Source organism: Mus pahari, chromosome 19, assembly GCF_900095145.1.
Source record: "Mus pahari chromosome 19, PAHARI_EIJ_v1.1, whole genome shotgun sequence".
NCBI classification, from domain to species: Eukaryota; Metazoa; Chordata; class Mammalia; order Rodentia; family Muridae; genus Mus; species Mus pahari.
This window is the reverse complement of record NC_034608.1, coordinates 83,788,858-83,811,131: the sequence shown is the minus strand read 5'-3', so window position 1 is coordinate 83,811,131 and position 22,274 is coordinate 83,788,858. Positions and strand designations below refer to the sequence as shown.

At 41.7% G+C, this 22,274-nt stretch overlaps 1 protein-coding gene across 1 annotated transcript in view; it reads right to left on the bottom strand.

Annotated features, from left to right (window-relative positions):
- Nucleotides 1–754: 754 nt before the first annotated feature.
- The window catches only part of Atp6v1b2 (ATPase H+ transporting V1 subunit B2), a 23,774-nt gene continuing 2,254 nt past the window's right edge, over nt 755–22,274 (bottom strand). Inside the window, exons 2-14 of the mRNA XM_021219494.2 lie at nt 17,053–17,108; nt 12,390–12,488; nt 11,827–11,920; nt 11,615–11,692; nt 11,265–11,404; nt 10,984–11,085; nt 10,368–10,465; nt 9,942–10,065; nt 7,929–8,079; nt 5,857–5,939; nt 5,072–5,176; nt 3,429–3,558; nt 755–2,048 (exon numbers count right to left, since the gene is read on the bottom strand). Of these exons, the coding sequence (XP_021075153.2) occupies nt 1,909–2,048; nt 3,429–3,558; nt 5,072–5,176; nt 5,857–5,939; nt 7,929–8,079; nt 9,942–10,065; nt 10,368–10,465; nt 10,984–11,085; nt 11,265–11,404; nt 11,615–11,692; nt 11,827–11,920; nt 12,390–12,488; nt 17,053–17,108 (1,400 nt within the window). The 3' untranslated portion in view covers nt 755–1,908. The remainder of the gene's footprint in view (nt 2,049–3,428; nt 3,559–5,071; nt 5,177–5,856; nt 5,940–7,928; nt 8,080–9,941; nt 10,066–10,367; nt 10,466–10,983; nt 11,086–11,264; nt 11,405–11,614; nt 11,693–11,826; nt 11,921–12,389; nt 12,489–17,052; nt 17,109–22,274) is intronic.

Below are 22,274 nucleotides of genomic sequence, written 5' to 3'. Positions count from 1 at the left end.
ACCCACTACCCCGTTCTTGACGTCATCTTCTTACTGGATCCTTGTGCACTGAACTGAGCTCACCTGCCCTCCAACCAGCCAAGGAAGATTGCAAAAACAGACTTTCGCCCTACTCGCGCTCACAGGAAAGCAGTGCTCTGGCGAGGCGCTGCCGACACTCCCCCTGTAACAAGCCACTGAGTACAAGCCAGCTGTTTCAAGGGTCCCTTACACAGCGTCTTCACTAAAAGTTAACAAACTAGCACGAGTGCTGCTTAACGCAGTCCTAAATGCTGCAGAAGGGTTGATCTGTCTGGTTTTTAAAAAAGATTTATTCAACACACACACACACACACACACACACACACACACACACACACACACACACACACTCTGTTTTCACACACACCAGAAGAGGGAACTGAATCCATTATAGATGGATGTGAGCCACCGTGTGGTTGCTGGGAACAGAACTTAGAAAATTGTTTAGGAAAACTCGCCAAGTGCTCTTAACCACGGAGCCATCCCTCCAGCCCCTTTACCCGTCTTCACAAAGGTTGTTAGTGACAGCAGCCTGAGTGCTGCCATGGACCAGACACTACAGTTTGAAACACAGATGCCCGCCTTGTTCAAGCCTTCAGGAATATGAAGCACACTCACATTTCTTACACACCAACGCAGGCCACACTCATGACGATCACAACTGTGAAGACACGAGTCACCCACCTGCTTGCTGCTGTTCCTCTCGAGAGAAAACACAGAATCATTTCAGGTGACTTCCATTTAATTTAACATTTATTTTCATTTATAACGAGATGTCACATTTCTACATTAAAATATAATCATGCTGCCCCCCCGCCACTATCCCCTCAGAGAACAGCTGGAAAGTGGAATGCACAGAGTGGGGAAGTTATGGCTGCACCTGAGAACACACAGCGCAGAGACCCAAACAGCAGACATGGCAGAGAAACACAGAATACAGCTAAGAGCTCAGGCCAGGAAGGGACAGGAATGAAAGAAACATTGCTACATGTGCCACAAGATCACCCAGAAAAGGTAGAGCTGAGTCAGAAAGCCTGGGGACTGAACAGAGTTTAAAGCATTCACAAACCTAAGGCGAGTCATCTCACGGCCCACCTCAGGAGCTGGAGGGCAATGTAGAAACCTAAACCACCACAAACACGGCAAGATGAGGATGGGATGTAGGGTTTTTCTTAATTGTACCCCAGCCTTTTCCAAGTCTCAATTCTCCTGTGACTGCAGCCCAGGGGGGTCGTCAGCACAAGGCATGCCACCACTGCAGGAGAACGCAGGCTGTGCAATGTTACCTGATTCTGTGTGGGCCTCAGGGAAAGTCGCCACGCAGGAATTCCCAACTCACAGCACTGTCAGAATGAAACTCTTTTCATGAGAAAACACGAGCAGACAGTAAAACCCATCGCACAGAGCAGAGGACAGACCCACAGGTACACTGGCACTCCAGAGGGAGGCTCAGCCAGAGCCTCGTGGTTCTTCTGAAAGGAGAATTCTTCCAGTCTCCACTTTGCCCCTAAATTTGAGACTGAAGCATTTTAACTTCAGAACAGTGATACTCTTAAGGGAGTTGAGAGGTAGGGTTTGGGAGACCCAAACGAGACATTATTAGCAACTAGCTCTCCACTATCTGTACAAATAGATACATCAGTAAGCAAACTTCACCCCTCAGCTTCTGTAAAGAAAGCACTGAAGGCGAGGTTTTCTGAGCGGGGATCTCTCAATCGGTTAGCAGTGCAAACGCTCACCACTGGCACAATAGTTACCTAGCCTTTGTTTTTAATTACAGGGTAACAGGTAAACTCCCACTCACGGTGGGATGGAGGAGTGCAAAGGAATCAGGAAACAGAACCAGTACTTCACAAGAGGGTCACGTCACACGAGCAGCAGCAGCTACTAGTGCTTTGCAGAGTCTCGAGGGTAAAATTCGCTCAGGGTGCTCTGAGGGATTCTCTTCAGCATTTCTTTGGGGAAGATTCGAAGCAACTGCCAGCCAATGTCCAAAGTCTCATAGACAGTTCGGTTTTCATAGGGACCTAAAATATGAATACTGAATTAACCGCAGGGCACTGCCAATTGACCCGTGTCCCTCAGCACTCTGTGGACTAGCAAGCAGGGAAGGTATAAAATACAGGAGAGAAAACAGGGGTGAGGATTTGAGACTCGATGTGGAGATGAGGGCACAAAGCAGAGGTCAGGAGAGGCCCACGGGGCAGTGGTGGTCCAAGGGATGGGATCGGCAGAGACAGATAAGGTCCTTAAACAATGCAAACTAAACCAGCATTCTGTTCATAGGTCGGCAAAACGCAGACTGCAGGACTCGGGGAAAGCTTGGCTTGCCAAGAGTCCATGGGGTTTCTGAGGAAGCCTTAAACGCCAAAAAGCAGACTATATTACAGGCCAATAGTTTTCAAAACTTAAATCTGAGACAAGGCCTCATTGAGTGGCCCAGGCTAGCCTCAAACTCAGCCGCTTAAGTGCTGAAATTACAGGCCAACCAAGTCATTATATTTAATACAGTAGAATTAAATATCCCCCTTAAAAAGAAAATTCTTTAATCACAAGATTAAGAGTGGCTGGAGTTCTGGGTTCCTTTCTTTAGACAACTTAAGTATATTTTTAAGGTTCTATATTAAAAAAACAAAACAGACAGACAGACAGACAGAAGGAAAGAAAGGAAAAACTAAATTCCAAACAAGATCAATGGTGCAGAGGTCAGTGGCTGAACACTTGCCTAGCAAGTGTTGGCTCCACCTATAACCCTCAAACAACTAAGCTACTGTGTATTTGAGATGACTTCAGTATCGATAATGAGCGCAGTAGATGCAACTGAACTAGCGAGTTAAACATAAAGAAAGACAGGCGGGGAGACACGTTATACAGGAGGAGCTAGAGGAGAATTGGAACTGAGGTGGTACAAATTTTCATCTTATTCATTGTACACATGCATCAGATTCTCAAAACAAACCCAAACCCAAACCACCCAAAATGCTGCCCAGCAACTGAGAAAACCGTCCGCACGAGACACAGAGTGCACAGAGCAGTTGCTGCTGGCACGGAGGGTGGTCAGCTGGGGAAAGTTTCATTCTGCTCACTGGGACCTTAGGGATAATACCGTACAAAAGGCATGCTTGTAGCAGAAGAGATGTGGGAGCTGAGAGACAGGTAATCAGCATATACAGCAAATTAGAGTCCTCAGCATAGCACACAGTCAATGCTGAGGAATGAAAACAAAAAACAAAACACCCAAACAAAAAACCCAGCAAAAAATGTTGTCGGGCCTTCTGCGATATAGTCAGAGATCCCTGCAGATGTTCAGAAGGCAGAGAGAAGGGGGTCAGAAGTTAAAGATGAAGACAGATTTGCAAGAAGCGCATAACAATTCTGAGACATTTTGTTTGAAGGAATCATCTTACCCTGAGTAATGAAGTTTTTCTCAAACTTCTGCAGAAATTCCAAGTAAAGCAGGTCATCCGAGGTCAGGGCTTCTTCTCCCACCACAGCTTTCATGGCTTGCACGTCCTTACCGATCGCATAGCATGCATACTGGAGGAGAGAGCAGCCCAGGGCACAGGCGTGTCAGCAGCCGAGGGCACAGACACGGCCTGCTTCACAGAGCTCCAGCAGTACTCATATTGCTATAGTCTCCCTCAAGGAGGCCTTCAGGCATAGAGTACACAGACAGCTCATCCCAACACTGTAAAGCCAATGAACTTATGATGGACAGAAGACAAGATGCAGAAGCCAAAGAGAAATCTCTACGGGCTTCTTTAAGAAGCTTGAGATTTCACAGGCTTCCCATTTCTACTGGAGAGTCAAATATATTTTCTTTAAGTGTGATGTGCAAACTTAAGTTCCATGACATTAAGGACTTCACAGAACACACACACTGTAAGCTTCAGTGTTCTGTTGGCTGCTTAATGTTACATAACAAGTATGTGATGGTATCTATGCAGAGTCTGAAATCAGCATGTGAAAGAGCATATTGCTTTTTGTTTTCATTTTCATGCTTAAACTTTTATCACATTTATTTATTTAATGTGCATGGGAACACACTAAGTAAATATTTTGTATTTGTGAGTATGTATGTGCCTGCTATGGCGTGTGTGAGTCAGAGGACAATTTGGAGGCACTGATTCTCTACTTTTTCTATGAGGGACTGAACTGTGAGACTTGGTGACAAATGCTTTTACCCATTAAGCCAAGTTGCCACCTTTTTTTTTTTTTTTTCCTTTTGAATATAAAACCTGTGGGCTGGGAAGATAGCTCAGTAGTTAAGAACATGTTGCTGTTCTTCTAGAGGACCCAGAAACCAGATTCGATTCCAGCTAACCAGCCTCAGTAACTCCAGGTTCAAGGGCTCCCAAACCCTCTCTGGTCTTGGGATCATATAGTGCACAAGATATTCATGCAAGTAAAACTCCAATAACAATAAATAGATGAATAAATAGGAATAGAATATCCAGTAAAATAAATTTAAAAACTACATAAAGTATCAGAAATGAATTATAAACTTGGTAATTTTCTTGCTGCTATTACTGTTTTTTTTTTTTTCCCTGTGACAGTGTCACTATGAAGCCCAGGGTAATTTTCAGTATCCATTCTTCTGCTTTAGCCTCTGGAATACTGGGATTCAGGTGTGTCCTGCCCAAACCTAGTAGGTTGATTGGTTTTATTTTTTAAAGATTTTACCTTATATGCATGAGTGTTTTGCATGTATGTATTTATGTTTATCTCTACATATCTGGTAACCTCCAAGATCAGAAGGTGTCGGTTCCTCCACATCTGGAGTTACAAATAGTTGTTGGTCCTTTTGCAAGAACACGAAATGCTTTTAACCCGAGTCATCTGCACAGCCCCCAAGCTTGGTATTTTAACCCTGATTAGCATCATTCTTTTGAAGAGCAGGCTGCTGTGCTCCAGAGAGTTATTATTCCAACCCAACCAACACTGAGATTCTACTTGTATGGGAAGGAAGGAAGAGCGACAGAAAGAAGAGCTATGGGTAAGCCAGCAGAAGAACTTCTTTCAGACCTCATGCTTAGAAAAGCACACATACCAACTGGTTAGACACATCAGCGTGATCCTTTCTGGTCATTCCTTCTCCGATAGCTGACTTCATTAACCGAGAGAGTGAGGGCAGCACGTTAATAGGAGGGTAAATCTGGGGTGGAGCAGAGAGAGAGGAGCCTCTGTAAACGTCAGGGTTCACTGTACAGAAACATTAAAGTCACCCATGTCCCTCCTGTCACACACACATTTGCAAGCACTGTGTTCCTAGGTGAGGCCTGGGGCCTTATCTTCTAGGGAACAAACAGTAGTGACAAATGCTTGGGACACAGTATTTCTTTGAGAATTACATCCAAGACAGTGGAATAGAGAGAACACAGCATTGTTCTGGAAATCTAGTTTCAACTGCCCAGACTACCAAAGTATCTACCTAAACAGTCTTCTGCATGGACTCAAAAATCTTATAAGCAAAATAAAAAGATTATAATAATTCCCCCCAAAAGACGATTTTAGAAGTCTGATGCAAAGTCAACAAAAATCATGGGTTTTTTTTCCAGATCATGCCATATAGTAGCACTTCTATCATAGAATCCCCCCACCAAAGTTCCTTGAGACAACTGATGCCATTTAAAGGCAAATAAATAAAATTGGTGATTTTCAATTCTGACTCTGCTTACTAGGAGATTTTAGCTTATAGAATGACATTTTTTACAGCCATATTAAAACAACTCAATTAGATACTTTCTAAGCAAAATAGTCCCAAAGAGCAAATTAAATCAGCAGAATTAAATCAGAGTAGCTTCTCGTCCCACAGCACTGTCCAGGAGTCAGTACCTGTCTGTTGTGCAGCTGTCTGTCCACATAGATCTGGCCCTCAGTAATGTACCCAGTCAAGTCAGGGATGGGATGAGTGATATCTGCCAGAGGAAGACAAAAGGCATTCAAGTGCATCTCTCACCTGTCTGTGACGAGCTACAGAGAACCACCTTCTGCAGGATGTATCTGTGCTGTCTAATAGAGTAGTGTGATGGTTAACTTCGTCAGCTGAGTATAGCTTGGGAAAAGCATCCTGGTTGGCTTGGTCTGCGAGCATATCTATAGGGAATTATCTTTTTTCCTTTTAAGTTTTATTTATTTAATATATGAGTGCTTTGTTGCATACACACTCGCGGGCCAGAAGAGGGCATCATATACCCTTATAGATGGTTGTGAAGCACCATGTAGTTGCTGGGATTTGAACTCAGGACCTCTGGAAGAGCAGCCAGTGCTCTTAACTGCTGAGCCACCTCTCCAGCCCAGGATGCTCTTAAGTAAATCAGTTGCTATGAAGCTACTCTACTATGGATGAGACCGTTCTGTAGGCGAGGTGTGCTGACCTGCATGTGAGACAGTGGAGACACGGAGCTTCGGATTCCTCTGTTTAACCACAGTGTGACGTGATTAGCTGTTTAAAGCTCCTGCCTCCACTTTCTAACAATGACAGACTGTAATCTGGAATTATAAACTGAAACATAGCCCTTCTCTGTCACAGCAATAGATATGGAAGCAGGACAGAGCAGCATCTGCTAACCATGGCTGCTGAGCATCTGAGCGTGGCTAATGAAACTGAAGGACTTAATTTCAAATTTCATTTTAATCAACTTGATTTTAAATATAGGGCAATGTGCCTAGCTGTTACCATATTAAATGGCCATTTAATTTGTTTAGTTACAGTAACTCCAACATGTGTTGCACACTATGAAGTAAACTGGGTTTCTTGTTAAAACACAAAGCTTTGTGCAGATGTAGTGTGCCCTACAGGCCTGGCAGTGCTGCTCAGACAGCATCTAAGGACCAGCCGCGTGGTGTGCTTCTAACCTGTGGATGCAGACAGCATCTGTGTCTGCCCTTCTCAAACAGGTCATGTCTACGCCACAAGCAGTGCAGCACAACTGCTGTGTGGGTTGCAAATCCAGACTTCTGAACCTAACAAACCACTCTACTTCCCCGAGCCTCAGCACCTCGGCAAGGAATTCTGCAGAGCCCCACCCTGAGCACACACAGCTTTGCTACACTGTGGCCTTCCTTACACAGGCCCAGGGAAAGCAAGCTGCTTCCTACTCAAGTCAAGTATCTCAGAAGTCAGGGGCCTTTACATCTATGCTCTTCACTGCAAGTTTAAGTATTTACTAGAACTCTGACAGGCTCGCAAGAAAATCCACGTAGCTGCCGGGCGGTGGTGGCGCACGCCTTTAATCCCAGCACTTGGGAGGCAGAGGCAGGCAGATTTCTGAGTTCGAGCCCAGCCTGGTCTACAGAGTGAGTTCCAGGACAGCCAGGGCTACACAGAGAAANCCTGTCTTGAAAAAAATAACCAAGAAAAAAAAAAAAAAAAAAAAAGAGAGAAAATCCACGTAGCTTACATTAAGTAGAAACAAATTCTTCATAACTAAAATAGTGCTTTGAAAACAACAGATATTCAATTAATACTCATAAATGAAGATTTAAAATTCAAATTACAAAGAAAATTGCTTTTCTTACAAACAGTGGTAAGGACAATTAGAAATAATCTTTAATTGAAAATGGTATTTGGGTATAAGTATCTAGTTAAGGTAAACCTAGAGGTCAAGCTCTCAAAAGAATTATAACTCAAAAAGGCAGACGGCTGACTTCTGCCCTACCGAGGGCTAACAAGCTGGTTTACAATAGGAAAAGGCACTTGGCACCAGGCCGGACGACCTGGGTTCCCTAGGTCCTACGCAGCAGGAGAGAGCGACTCTGGCCTAGCTGTTCTCTGACACTTTGGAAGGCACGCCCTCTGCCCCCAAACACACGAATAAATAAATATTAACACATACATGCACACTCTCACAAATAAGAACCCCATACAACGATTAAGTCTAGAACAATCAAAGATGCAAACGTACCGTCATTGGGCATGGTGAGAATAGGGATTTGGGTAATAGAGCCGTTTCTACCCTCCACTCGACCGGCACGTTCATAGATTGTGGCTAAATCGGTGTACATGTAGCCCGGGAAGCCTCGCCGGCCAGGAACCTCTTCCCTGGCAGCTGAAACCTGGTAACAAACCGAAGAAGAGTGTCATGGTACGTCAGGGTAAGAAAGGTCCGGTCTGCTCGAGTACATCCAACAAAGCATTAACTTACATGTTTGCAAAGCAAGAATGCTGAAATGGAAATGACTCAGAAACTCAGTTGGGGCTGGAAGAGTTGATGCTACTCTCAGATTCTATTCATATGGTCATTTCCTCTATTTTAAGTTTGCTAAGGAGTATACATCTCTCAACTCTGAATGGATAGTAATCTTTGACATTTAGGGACACAAAAACATTCTGCTCTTTTCATAAGGCTTACTTCTGTGTTTAAAAATAAATAAATGAATAAGTAAAATAATAATGGGTGACAATAATAAATACTATGGATAAATAAATTCTGTGAAAGTAATTTAGTTGGGTATGGTGGTATACACCTGCAGTCCCAGCACTGAGAAGGCTAAGGCAGAAGGTCTCTATAAGTTCAAAGATAGCCTGGGCCACACTGAGACCCAGTCAAGTGGAGTTAATTCCAAAGCCTAAATTTTCAATTCATTAACTATGTCATGTCTCAAAAACAATCCATTTTTATGTAAAACAGTCCTAGTAAGGTCCAAATGAGGAGCACCACCCGAGAACCCATCACATGTTACGCTCACACGTCAGTCAGTCAGGTCTTCACAACAGCCAAACAAGAACGTTTATCTAAAATTTGCAGCCAGAACTGAGCCTCAGGTAAGCTTCCCAACACCAAGAGGGCGGAACCCAGCGGCACAGACTGAGAATCCCAACACTTTGGAGAGGCAGGGAGACAGAAGTTTAAGGTCATCTCAGCTACACAGTGAGTTTTCAAGGCCAGACTGGGCTACATACACACCTATCAGAGAGCCAGGAACCTACTCTACCACACAAAGTATAATTAAAGGTCTTCCTTAGAGACATGCATATAAGAATAGGTACATGCAAAGCTCTACCATCACAAGAACCTCAGAGGGTTGCCAATGTAGGATTCCTGCACTGTTATTTAAAGTGTGAGCCACAGACCTGTGTTCATCGATGCACACTAGAACTGTCATGGCAATCTCTAAGAACACTTGGATGCTACTAAATCTAACGTGAAGTAAACCGAGGTTTGTACATTGTATATCTTTAAAAATATCTTGCTTAGCTCATTTTTGTTTTCCTTAACAAAGGTGTGGCTCTGCTTCAATGAAGGGAAGACTAGTCTTTTACAGCGTCAACGTAAACACTGTGACAATGTGGCAATGATCTTGGGGACTTTAAAATACAGGGCATCAGAGAGCAGGCTTCCTCAGTCTTTTCATGCACTCAAGAGTTAACTATTAAGAACACCAGGAACTTGTCTTAAAATGCCTGTGTGTTAGGGCATTTTCAGACAAGTCTTGGTATTTTTTATTAGAAACTGAGACCTGAGAGGCTAGAGAGAGGCTAGAGAGGCTCAGCGGGTTAAGAGCACTGGCTGAGTTCCTGGGTTCAGTTTTAAGCACCCACACTGGGATCCTCACAGCCACCCACTTCTAGGCAATCGGTGCCACCTTCTGGCTTCTGTGAGCACATAAACACACTCAGACACACATGCATGTCCACAGGGCTAACACACAGTATGGTGAGAAGCTCTTGGGAACGTAACACTACCACCAGCTTGTGGAGCTTCCTACTTCTCCAGCCCTTGGGACAGTGACAGTGCAGTAAGCTGTCTACTAATTTTAATCTCAGCCTCTACTATTTCCAAGTTGACAGAGACAAAAAAAATCTGTACTATCTGTTTTATGATTAAAGAAAAACAGAAACTTACAAAAGATCAAGATAACCCTACGACTTGACACATTTTGTTTGAGAAAAAAATAAAGGAAGGAAAAAGAGTTACCTCTCGAAGTGCTTCAGCGTAAGAGCTCATGTCCGTCAGGATGACCAGCACGTGCTTCTCACACTGGTAAGCCAGAAACTCAGCCGTGGTCAGAGCCAGGCGAGGAGTGATGATCCTCTCAATGCTGAAAGGGAGCACAAGTCCCAGGTCACTCAAAAGCCACAACCAAAACACTGCTGGAAACCGCAGCAGTTTCCTTTTGACATTCTTAGTACACAGAGGAGAGGAAAACAAAATTACTTTATCTGCAGGTATGCACACTACAAGAGGGTATTGTCAGAAATGATTGTGGGCTGTCAGGTAGACGCTGAAATCGAACCCAGGACCTCTGCAAGAGCAGCCTCTGAGCCATCTCTCCAGCTCCACAAAATTACTTTAAAGATGCCTCTGTAGGCAGTAACTCAGAGAGAAACAAGTTTTACTTACGTTGGGTCATTAGCCAGATTCAAAAAAAGGCAGACATTGTCCATTGAGCCATTTTCTTCAAAGTCAGATTTAAAGAACCGGGCTGTTTCCATGTTTACCTAAATACCAGTGACTTCATCAGTGCAACGCAAAAGAAAATTCTCAACATCTATTTCTGATGAAGGCCAAACTATAAATCTAAATTATTCTACGTTTTAAAAATTCAAGCTCTCTTTCTCTCTTTTCTTTCCTCCTCCTCTTCTTTCTCTGCATGTGTGCACAAACTTTTCTCTTTTTCTCCCTCCCCTCCCCATGGTGACTCCCCTGGCCCTAATCCTTGGGGCCACTGAATTCCCAGAGAGGAGCTTCCCAATAAACCTGCCTTTAATGTAACCACATATATATGTATGTTTCAAGCATCCATTTTTTTCTTTTTTAAATATAAGTCAGAGTAAAGCACTTTGGTATGCAAAGTATTTTTAGGTTTCAGCTACATGCTAAATCTGACTCCTAAGTTTTGCTAAAATGCCAAGATGGAGAGTCTCTATCTAAGAATAAAGTTGATTATGTATACTTTATTACCTCTTTCTAATAACAGTTAATTTTATGTTATTCCCAAACACAATACCATACTCACTCCCATAGCAGCAAACACAATGGCAAAATTTTCTTCACTATAGTCCACTACGTCTTTGGATTTCTTCACCAAACCAGCCTGGCGACAGATCTGAGCTGCAATCTGTTAAGGACGAAAACTAAAAATCATATCCTGACAACAGAGTAATTTATTCTTCACTCTTGAATACTTTAGTTAGTAGCCTGAATGAGGTGACTAAAACATCAAGTCCGTGCTAGGTGAGCTGACGCGTGTATTCTCCCCATGACTACACACGGCATGGCAAGTCCATCTGCTCTCACCTCGTTGTGTGGTAATCCAGCAGCAGAAAAGATGGGGATTTTCTGTCCCCTAGCAATACTGTTCATGCCATCGATGGCGGAAATGCCCGTCTGAATCATCTCTTCTGGGTAGATCCGACACTGAGGGTTGATTGGCTGACCTGACGTATTCCAAAAAGGGAAAATGTTAGTATGTCTGCACATTGGTCATGGATACAAGCAGAAATAACTAAAAGGTCAGAACTCAAACAAAGAATTTCCCTGTACTTATAGATCTACTTTCAATGCTATCATAACTATTCTCTCTCTGGCAAGGCTCCCGGTAGACAGAGTTACTTTCCCCAACACTGACACCCATCTACTGCCCCTACCCATGATGTCAAGGAAGTCTTCAGCCAGCACCACAGGGCCTCGGTCAATGGGTTTTCCTGATCCGTTGAATACTCGACCTATACAACAGCAACAAGACAGAACAGAGTAAACCCATACTTTCCAATCTGTGTTCATGTGTTTCTAGATTTTAAATAAATATGTTTAAAAGAAAACAGATCTGTGTACAGAATGAAGAGTGATATTCACTTACCAAGCATATCCTCAGACACTGGTGTCCGGAGAATATCTCCAGTAAACTCACAGGATGTTTTCTTGGCATCTATACCAGATGTCCCTTCAAATACCTACCAAAAAAGAGAATCAATTAGAAGGGTAAAAGAAGTTTAGGTCAGGGACACTAATCAGACCAAAATTCCTGCCTGCAGGGTCAAATATTACAAGGAGCTGAGGATGTGATGTCCTTTATGTGTAAAAAGGACGGTTAAAAGAAAGAACAAGGAAAAAGAAACTTTAAGGACTTCTGGTCATCTTATAAAAAAACCCAAAAAAACAACCCCCCCTAAAACCCTATCTACTTTTACAGATTTTACCTGCTGCTGCCCTAGAACGTTTTTTGGGTACACACTGAGAAACTTCTCTTTCTCTATAATAACACTAAAAGATAGGAATTTTAAGGAAGAAATCCAAAAGAACTGAGTTAGGTACCATTCTGATGGCATCCACTCTGCAGTAAATGTGCCCCTCATCACCGAGCTGTCATGGAACCATGTGCTTTTGACTGGGAAATGCCTCAGTGGTTTGAGTGATCCTCACCTGAACCACTGCTTTGGAGCCACTGACTTCTAGAACTTGGCCACTTCTCTTTGTGCCATCTGGTAATGTCAAGTGGACAATCTCCGCATATCTGGGAAACTAAGCAGGAAAGCAGTGAAGGATTAATAATCAGCATCTTCAACGCCTCACGCTGCTCTATGCATCTCCACCATGCCCTTGTCATCTATGCACTTTCTTCAACAAATACATGGGAGTGGTGTCTGGATCCCTATAACATATTTACTGGTGTACACAGTGGCACACTAGTGCAAGGTAGAGAGAGAAGGATTTTACCCTACAAAAGCACAGCAATTACATTTAATAGTTTTCCTCTATGTGTATAGGTTTTTGAGACTGCAGAAAGATACAAGGTTACCAACATTTCTACCACCCATAGAATGATGTTCACTGGGCTATGTTTATCTGCAATCACATAGGCCTCACTTAAGAGATGAAAGATAAATTGTTATTATGTAATATTATTAACAGACTAAGATAATGTGCAAAGTCTCCCTCAATCTAATATAAACAGATATATATATCCTCCTATGCAAGAATGTAGAATGTATGTCTCTAAGATTCTCTTCTACCTCACAGCCCCATCCAGCTTTACATTGTTCATTTTGAGACACTATGTAATGTAACTCAAACTGGCCTCAAACTCACTATCTATATCTAGTATCTAGTGCACACACACACACACACACACACACACACACATATACACACACACAAAACCTCAAGGCTGGAATTACAAGCTACTGAACTACCATACTGAGCTAAGATGTTTTATGTACTTAACTGACAAAATATTTGATGTATTATTGGACAACCTGCTTTACTATATCGACATTTTGAAATATACATTGTCAGGCTATTAATCATCATCTATCAAGAAGATTTATTGAAAGATGTATATCATTCTATGTGATTTGCGGGGGAAAAATCTCTTCAATCAAATTACTGTACATTAGGGCTACTAAAACCTTTAGATTTTTGGAGATGTTAAAATGTTAGTAAATGAGGATTTAAAAATTAATGTTTATACAACTGACACTGTAAACGTCTAGTAACTACGCTGGACATGGTAGCGCACAACTTTAATCCCAGCGCTTGCAGTCAGAGGAAGGCTTGGTCTATATATAGTCCAGTCAGGGTACACAGTGAGGCCCTGTCTCAAAAAAATTAATAAAAGAAAAATAATCATCTAATGACCACATCATATTCAGTTCAGCTGTTCACCTAATGAAACACAGAGCTAGCCAATATTGTACTTCTATAATAATGACAGAACAAACCCTCAGTTTTCCATGCAACTCTTCAGAAAGTTAGTAAGCTACATCCTAGCAGTCAATGTATGTCCATAATGTGGCAAACTGTGGGCGAATTTTCTCCCCAATTATTTTGCAAAGGTACTACATTCACATTCCCACCATTAGTGCAAAAAACCAAAACCAAAAACCAACCGAAACAACAACCAACAGCAAAAAACCCAATAGCAAACCAACCAACCAACCGGCCAACCAAGGAAAACCCCTCCTCTATTTTTGCCAATTTTTTTTTCTTCCTCATTTGTGGTTTTATAGAATGTAGAATTAGTGTTCTTATAAACGATGTTCATCTTTTAATTTTGCTTATGGTGTTTTCTGTCCCACAAAGATGTGAAAGGTTTTAACAGAATAAAAGTATTGTCATTCCTTATGATTTAATCTTTTATTTAGGAAAAGCTTTGACTTGAAAATCATAAACAGGTTTTCAGTGTTGGCTGCTAATAGGCTGATGTTTCACTTATGTGGATTTAATTTTCTATCTGCTCACCCTCCACCCCCCATTTTTCATTTGGGAAATGAAGCATAAAATGTTTCCTGTGGCCTCAAAACACCCAATTCACCATGCCAAAGTCCCATGTGTGCCAGATATAATCCCAGTACTCAGAGGGCTAAGACTTGAGGACTGCAAGTTCCAGGCTAGAAGTGGCTACATAATGAGACTATGTCTTGGGCTGTGGTGGTGCATGCCTTTAGTCACAGAATTTTAGAGGCAGAGGCAGGCTGATCTGGTCTACAGAGTGAATTCCAGGACAGCCAGGGATGCACAGAGAAGCCCGTCTCAAAACAAAACAAAAGAAACAAACAGAAAACCCAAAACATGTATGAGACTATGTCTCATAAAAGAAAGACAAGACAACCAAAGATCATCCATGTGCATACTTGTTTGGGTCCCATAAACTTGTTACATGGCTGGGTTTCTCACCCCATCTATGACTGTACTGGCTGGTAATAAACATTTTTTCCCCACAAATTTGAATGTTCTCACCCAGTCAAAGTTAAGTGGAATCACTCAAAACAAATGCAGTTTCCATGCACTTTCAGTAAGCTCCATGGGTTTCTTTACACAGGTACAGAGCATAGACCTACAATGGATCCTATAAGCTGGTTGATTCTGTCTTCAGATCCTGCTCTACAGTACTGTCTTTAATAGTGCTGATGACGTAAACTTTTGTGTAACCACACAGAGAAGCAATGGCTGTTGCTTTCTTTCCCATCCTTTTACACTGCTGCTTAAGTACAGGGAACAATCAAGAGGAAAGGACATTTTGTATTACTCACAGCAGGTCCTTTCAACCACACTTGTACCAAATGTGGTGACCTTTGGGAAACCTCTAGAGACCATGGAGGATGTCCACTTCCAGGGGAACCAAGCACCCAATTAGATGTTTCAAACATACCTCTGATCTCTGAGGAGGGGAGAAACTAGAGACTGACTGGTCAATACTGGCCAATAATGTGATCAATAGTTACATAATCAATTCCCCACAAAAATCTTGACTGAAGAGCTGGAAATTTTATTGTCTGGAAACAACAGACACCACACTCTGCTCCTCAGACTGAAGCCTGAGTTCTGTACTCAGGACTCCTTGGGACTGTATATATTTACTCATCTGGTTATTCACTTATACTTTTTACTATACCTTTTGCAATAAGTCACTCATGGTAAATTAACAGTGTTTCTGTTTTGGATGAGCTATTCTAGCAAATTATGGAAAATCAACAGAGACCTTCTGATTTATAGCCAAGTCAGATAATAGCTATGTCTACCCACAATGCATTCATGAAGCAGGTACAGTGTGTGTATGTGACAAAAAGTCAGTGGAGTGTGTAAGGAATGAAGCAAATTTCAGGTCTACTAAGAAACTGAACTCAATTGTTTGTTTTGGAGAGAGAACATGTCCACCTGGTGTTAGAAGTACTGAGAGCAGAAGCCAATAGGAAACAGAGTAGCTTTCACTAATTTAAAAAACAATGTTACTAGGGCAGTGGTTCTCAACCTTCCTAAGGCAGTGACTTTTTAATATAGTTCCCATGTTGTAGAGACCCCCAACCATAAAATGATCTTGTTGCTACCTTATAACCAATTGTGCTACTGTTATGAGTCATATGTAAATATCTGATATTCAGGATATCTGACATGTGACCCCTGTGAGACAGTGGTCCCACCTACAAAGGTCACAACCCATAGCTTGAGAACCATGTGTCAGGGACCCCTAAGAACGCTGACTGACTGCTGTCTTTGTGGTAAGGGGGTGGGGCCAGGGGGACAGGTAAGGCTTGAGGGCTTTCAGTCTAGAAACACAAGTATTAGTTTGGGGAAAGAGCCTGCATCACAGAACTAGGCAGAGAGTGAGAGAGGGTACCAATACCCCCCATCTCCTTCTGACCAGAGGGAAGCATGCTGGGTTTACCCTCAAGATTACTTTGTAAGAATCCTTTGTCATAAATAAAAGCATGGTTGCAGTGATAAAGGGAATATGCATTCTGCCTTTCAAAATGTTTCTCAGTTCATTTCCTGCTTCCAGAAAACATGTATGTGTTAAAAACAACATATTAAAACATTAGCATCTGTCCACAAACTAATAATTGTGTGTTTCCCTCAGCCCTGCCCCAATAGCCACCAACAGAACTCTAGAAAGCACACTATTTAAATCACTTTGTCTGGTGTTTTTCTTTTTGTCTTACTGAAATATTTTTGTTCGTATCATTTATATTTCTTTTTTTCTGATGATATTTCGATTATAAAAACCAGTTAGGAAGCTTAGTCCAGAGTAACCAATTAGAAACTACACTCTGTATCTCCTTTTCTAAAATTAACAATAAGCTTATAATAAACACAGAAGAACAGCATGTTAACTAATCTCAGACAAACTATTCTATCTAGGATTTTAGCCACTATTGAGACAATCCTTTCTTGTATATTCATTACTTGCATGTCCATGTCAGGCTCTCAAAGGTAAAGTACATTTAGTTACCCAAGAGTTTAACATTTAATAGACAGGAAAACCACTACTTTAAAAAAGTCTGTAACATGAAGGACATAAGATGCCACATCTCTGTTATGAAACACATCTACTATTGCTGCTTCCTCCTATAAACCTACTAAGTAAGATCTTCCCGTTCAACTTTGAAGACAAGGTACTTAGAGCTATAAAAAGGAATCCACATTCAATCCTGACCTAGACTCCAGTTTTCTGACTTTAGGTCTTTCTTTCCTACAAATAATATTTACAGTCAGACTGAAGATGGGTTAAAAATTCGTTAAGGCAAGCTTAAAGAGTACTGGTGAAACCTGAAATGCAATAGCCAGATCATAATGGATGTGCTGTTACCTTCACATGATCTAAGATCACTAGTGGACCATTCACCCCAGAGACAGTCTTGTAGGCTGGAAAGAAAAGAGTCTTGGTTAGTGAAACAGCAAGAGATGACATGGCTCTCTGATTTTAAAAACAACCCTTCCCTTCATCTCCCCATTAAAACTTGGATATTCAAAAAGCTATATGAATTTTTAATAAATCTTAAAATATGGCTGCTCCTATGTAACTTTTCAGTACCCATCTTCAAAGAGATTTGAATCTTAACTCTAAGCTGCTGTTCTTAAAACCCAGGATAAAAGCAAGCACCAAGGCCACTTCCCTCTAAAAGTTCAGTGTTCCCGGGGCAGGGAGAACATGAAGCCGGTGGCAGTCACGCAAAGAAGGGGAAAGGAATCCTCACTCACAAAGGAAGGCTGAGAAAAATGTGGCCGGAAGAAAAAGCCATCGTGAAATAGAATATGAATAATAGAGACTCTGTGGAAAGACACTGCGAAAGAGAAGGCAGGGGTCAAGTAAGGTAAATATTCTTGTTGCTTTTTAGACAGGGTCTCACTATGTAGCTCTGGCTGGTCTTGAACTCACAGAGATACGCCTTTCCATCCCCCAAGTGCCAAGTGCTTGGATTAAAAGTGTGTACCACCTCACCCAGTAAGATAAGTATTCTTGTTTTCGAGATGTTTCATTCTCTAGGCTCGGCTGGTCTTGAACTTGCAGCAACCATCTTGCCTCAGCTTCTCAAGTGCTAAGAATTGCAGGCATGAGTAACCAGCCAGCCAAGAAAGATAGTCTCAGCCGGGCGTGGTGGGCACACCTGTAATCCCTGCACTCGGGAGCTCTCTCTCTCTCTAGCCCAACAAAAATATTCTTAAAAAGACAAAAAAACAAAACAAAATAAAAAAACATAGACAGACAGACATACAAGCAAGGGGTGGGAGGGAAAGAGAGACTGTAGAGATGGCTCAGCAAATCAAGGCGCATGCTGCAAGACCGACGACCTGAGCTCAAGCCCCAGGACTCATATGGTAGAGAGAACAGAACCCAAAGTTGTCCTACGACGTCTACACATGTGAACATACCCACACACTTACAAGCATGTACACACAATAAACAAATGAACATAAATACATTTAAAAAAATAAAACTCAGCAGGGCACAGCACCCCTGGCCTATAAACCAGGACGGTTAGGACAGTCGGGGCCACAGAGCAAGGCCTGAGCTCAGAGAGAGAGGCCAGTGTTACTCACTGCAAAGTCTGCCTAGAAGGATGAGTCTAGTCTACTCTCCCTCATCCTGGTATGTATAGCTAAATGTTTAGTTTATTTCTATGTACTTGTGTAAGGCTGTCTAGATTTTATGTATACCATGGGTTTGAAGAGGCCTGCTAAAACTGGAGGGGAGGAGATCTGCTGGAACTCAAGGTGGAGGTGGTTGTGAAGGCAGTCAGTGCTCATAGTTTCTGAGGTATCTATCTCTCCAGCCCTCACTCACTTTAGAAAGGAGTTATCCATCCTGCTGGCAAGGTTCATGATTAGATACAAAATACTCAGGAAACAGCAACCTCAAAATTAGCTATATTTCATAATCAGAACAGCTAAAAAAGAATGCATTTCTTAAAGAAAATACAGCATAAAGCCTGAGATAATTTATGTGTAAATATTAACTAATCAGGAATGTTTCACTTGTCTGACCTGAGTGAGGTTTCCAAATTAGCTTAAACAAAGATTTTTTTTTTCAGGCACAAACGCCATCTTCCTAAGAATGAGGAAACCATATACTAACCAGTCTGTCCACTCACGGGGCTTCCAATCCCTTCCTCCCAAGGCCAGAAAGCAAGCATCTTGGTATAGACTCTGGGACAGTAAGGCAAGCCCCACTCCATACGGAGACATTTAAGTACAGAATGTGTCAGAGCGGTCATGGGCTCAATAGTGGCTTCCCAATAGAGAATCCCTCTTTTAATAGCGTGGATAAGGATGTTAAGATTTGCTGCATTTTGGGCTGTTTTTAGCACTCTTACAGCTTTAAGATAATCTAATACTATTTTAAAAACATGTAATTTCAACATTTTAAGAATTTCTTCCTTATTTTCAATTTAAAAACTCCAAATACTGTTTCTCAAAGACTCTCTAGAACTGCTGTGTGAAAATGGAAAGTGAACTACATCTTGAAACCGACTCTGAAAGAAAGAGAGAAAGAAAGAGAGAAAGAAAGAAAGAAAGAAAGAAAGAAAGAAAGAAAGAAAGAAAGAAAGAAAGAAAGAAAGAAACCTTTCCAAATCCTTCCCCAAGCCTTATGGCACAGGGGAGGGGATCACTTAAATGGATAAGAAATTCTCTCCCAAAACACTTCATTAAAATCCCTCCGAATTCTTAAAATTCTCTGCTTTTAAAGAGACTATATTTTCTTTGAATTTCTTGTATTGACAACTATGGCTCAGAGTCTCATGGTTAGAATTCAAACTCATTATACACTATGAAGTTTTGCCAGTCACAAGAAAAACCCATGACCAAGAAAAAGCAGCATTAGTCACAGTTTTCCCTGGAAACAGTGGAGTTGATATCCACTACAGCAGACAAGACTTAGCGGTCCTGCGTTCAAACCCCAGAACAGTAAATAGGAAAAAAAAAAAAAATCAAATTTAAGAATTCTAAATTTGCAACAATTTTTTTAAAGATTTATTTATTTATTATATGTAAGTACATTGTAGCTGTCTTCAGACACACCAGAAAAGTGCATCCAATCTCATTACAGATGGTTGTGAGCCACCATGTGGTTTCTGGGATTTGAACTCAGGACCTTCTGAAGAGCAGTCAGTGCTCTTACCTGCTGAACCATCTCTCCAGCCCTAAATTTGCAACAATTAATACCCAGCCTTTGAAAAGCCGATAAGCAAATACTACAAATTTACTAATTAACAGCAACTGCTTCATTATTCCTGGTTTTAGAATAGAAAAAACATTTTAAAGATAATCCATGCACCTGTACCTTAAACCTGTCTCCAGCCACTTGGGTGAAACCCTTAAATTGAACTAGCAACGTGTTTGAAAGCTTTTGTAGATCAGCACCCTCTATTGCTAGGAACTACACACTGAGGCTAGGCATGGCAGCACATTCCTGTCGACTCAGCACTTAGCATGTAGTTCAAGGCCAGCTGATCTGTGATCTGTTGTCTCAAAAAAAGAATTATGAAGCAACACTCCCTACACTCTCAGCCATGAAAAGTGCGGGATGTATTACAGTGCTGTGGGGCAGGCAGTTTCCTGTCTACACTCTGTCACTGACGCAAGGCAAACCTTTCCCAGCACTTAGAGCTGCTAGAAAATAGTGGCCCCAAACTCAGTCTGGGTGGCTACTGAACCCACTGCAGTTACTGATGAATCAGCAGAGACAGTCTGGCAGAGAGGATGCAGTTTTCCCTCACTGGCAATCTGAAGAACAAAGGGGACCTAGTATGGTACAGATGGGAGATCATCAGTTTAATTTAAACAGACACACTGGGACCAAGCTAATGGATCTCATAATCTGAACTAAGTGAAAATACCATCAAACCTTTTAGGAGAATGAGGCACATTTTTCCTGAGCATTTTCAGATTATTTGATTTTATGTTTACAAAATACTGTGAGACAAGGATCTTCTTACTAACTTTTAGACACCAAGGCCTGAGAAATGTCGCTAATGGAGGACCTTCCGTTTGTCTCACTAAAGTTTTGTGCTGCTTTCCTTTGATTACATAGTTGCTACTCTACGGTCCTGAAACCCTTCTAACCGGTAACAGTGTAACCTCAAATACCTAGATCACACAGTGCCTAGCATTTGTACTAGAAATTAATGCAAAAGACAGTATGAATAAGAATGCCAGCCCTTTCCATGCCAATGAAAGCGGTCAAAGTGAAAGCCTAGCAGGGAAAACCTCACACACTACCTTTGAACTCTCAGCGCTACCTGTTTACCTCCTTAAGGTAACCACAGGTAGGGAGAGGTACCAGTTCAGAGCATGGCATCCAAAGCCACCCATCAAACAGCAAAGCCACTGACAAATTATTACCCTTATGGCAACAGCAGACACTTGTTTACATCACACAAACAATTTATGGAGTAGCACTTAGAAACCATGACTTATTTAGAAGCTGAAAAACAGGATAGCTACAATACTGCATAGCAAGTTCCAGTCCTGCCAGGGATACTGAGTAAAACAAACAAGCTAGGCATGACAGTAATGACTTTAAACCCAGCACTCTGGAGGCAGAGGCAGAGGCAGAGGCAGGCAGAGCTCTGTGAGTTCCAGGCCAGCCAGGGCTACAGAGCCGTTCTCAAATACACAAAACAAAACAAAAACAACTTGCTCAGTAATCAATAAAAAACAAACCCCCAGGAACTACGAAGATTTTAAAGAGCATGAGGTAGTGGTGGTGCACACCTTTGGACCCAGCGCTTGGAAGGCAGAGGCAGGCGGATTGAGGCCAGCCTGGTCTACAAGAGTGATCTGCAAGACAGCCAGGGCTACACAGAGAAACCCGGTCTCAACACAGAGAAACCTGTCTCAAATCATATATATATATGTATATATGTATATGTATATATATATATACACACACACACACACACACACATATATATATATATACACACACACACATATATATATATATACACACACACACACATATGTGTATGTAAATGTATATGTAGGGGGGATTGAAGTGTGTGAGCATATATAATCTATCAGATGATTAGCTCTTCCTTCTGCAGGGAAAGAGGTTGTTCAACACTAACACCATTAAGGATTGCAACATACTTAAAGCAAAAACCATTGCACAATAAGCCCTAGCTCTTTAGGCACCACCTTCATAGCAAAACAAATGCTAAGAAAGCCATTCCTTCAATTGTGCAAGACCAGAGAACTAACCTGAGCAATGCACCCTGAGATGCTCTAGAAGTAAAGCAAGTCAAGCCATTTGCGGTTTTTGCTGGGGTTCTGCTTTGTGACATAAGAAACTTAAGGTGAGCTTGGCTGGGTAAAGAAAAGTGGACCCAACCAAGCTTACAGTATTTTGCTCTAATAGCTTTGTAGATAGTGTTGATCTTCCTTAATGTTTAAAAGGGCAAAGTTTGTTTTTTTTTACCTTGTGATGTCAGAAAGTCAAATGATGTGCTCCAAATTAGTTACTAATTTCCAGCCTGAATATTTTACTTTCTATTTCTTTTTTTTTTTTTTTTTTTTTTTTTTTTTTTT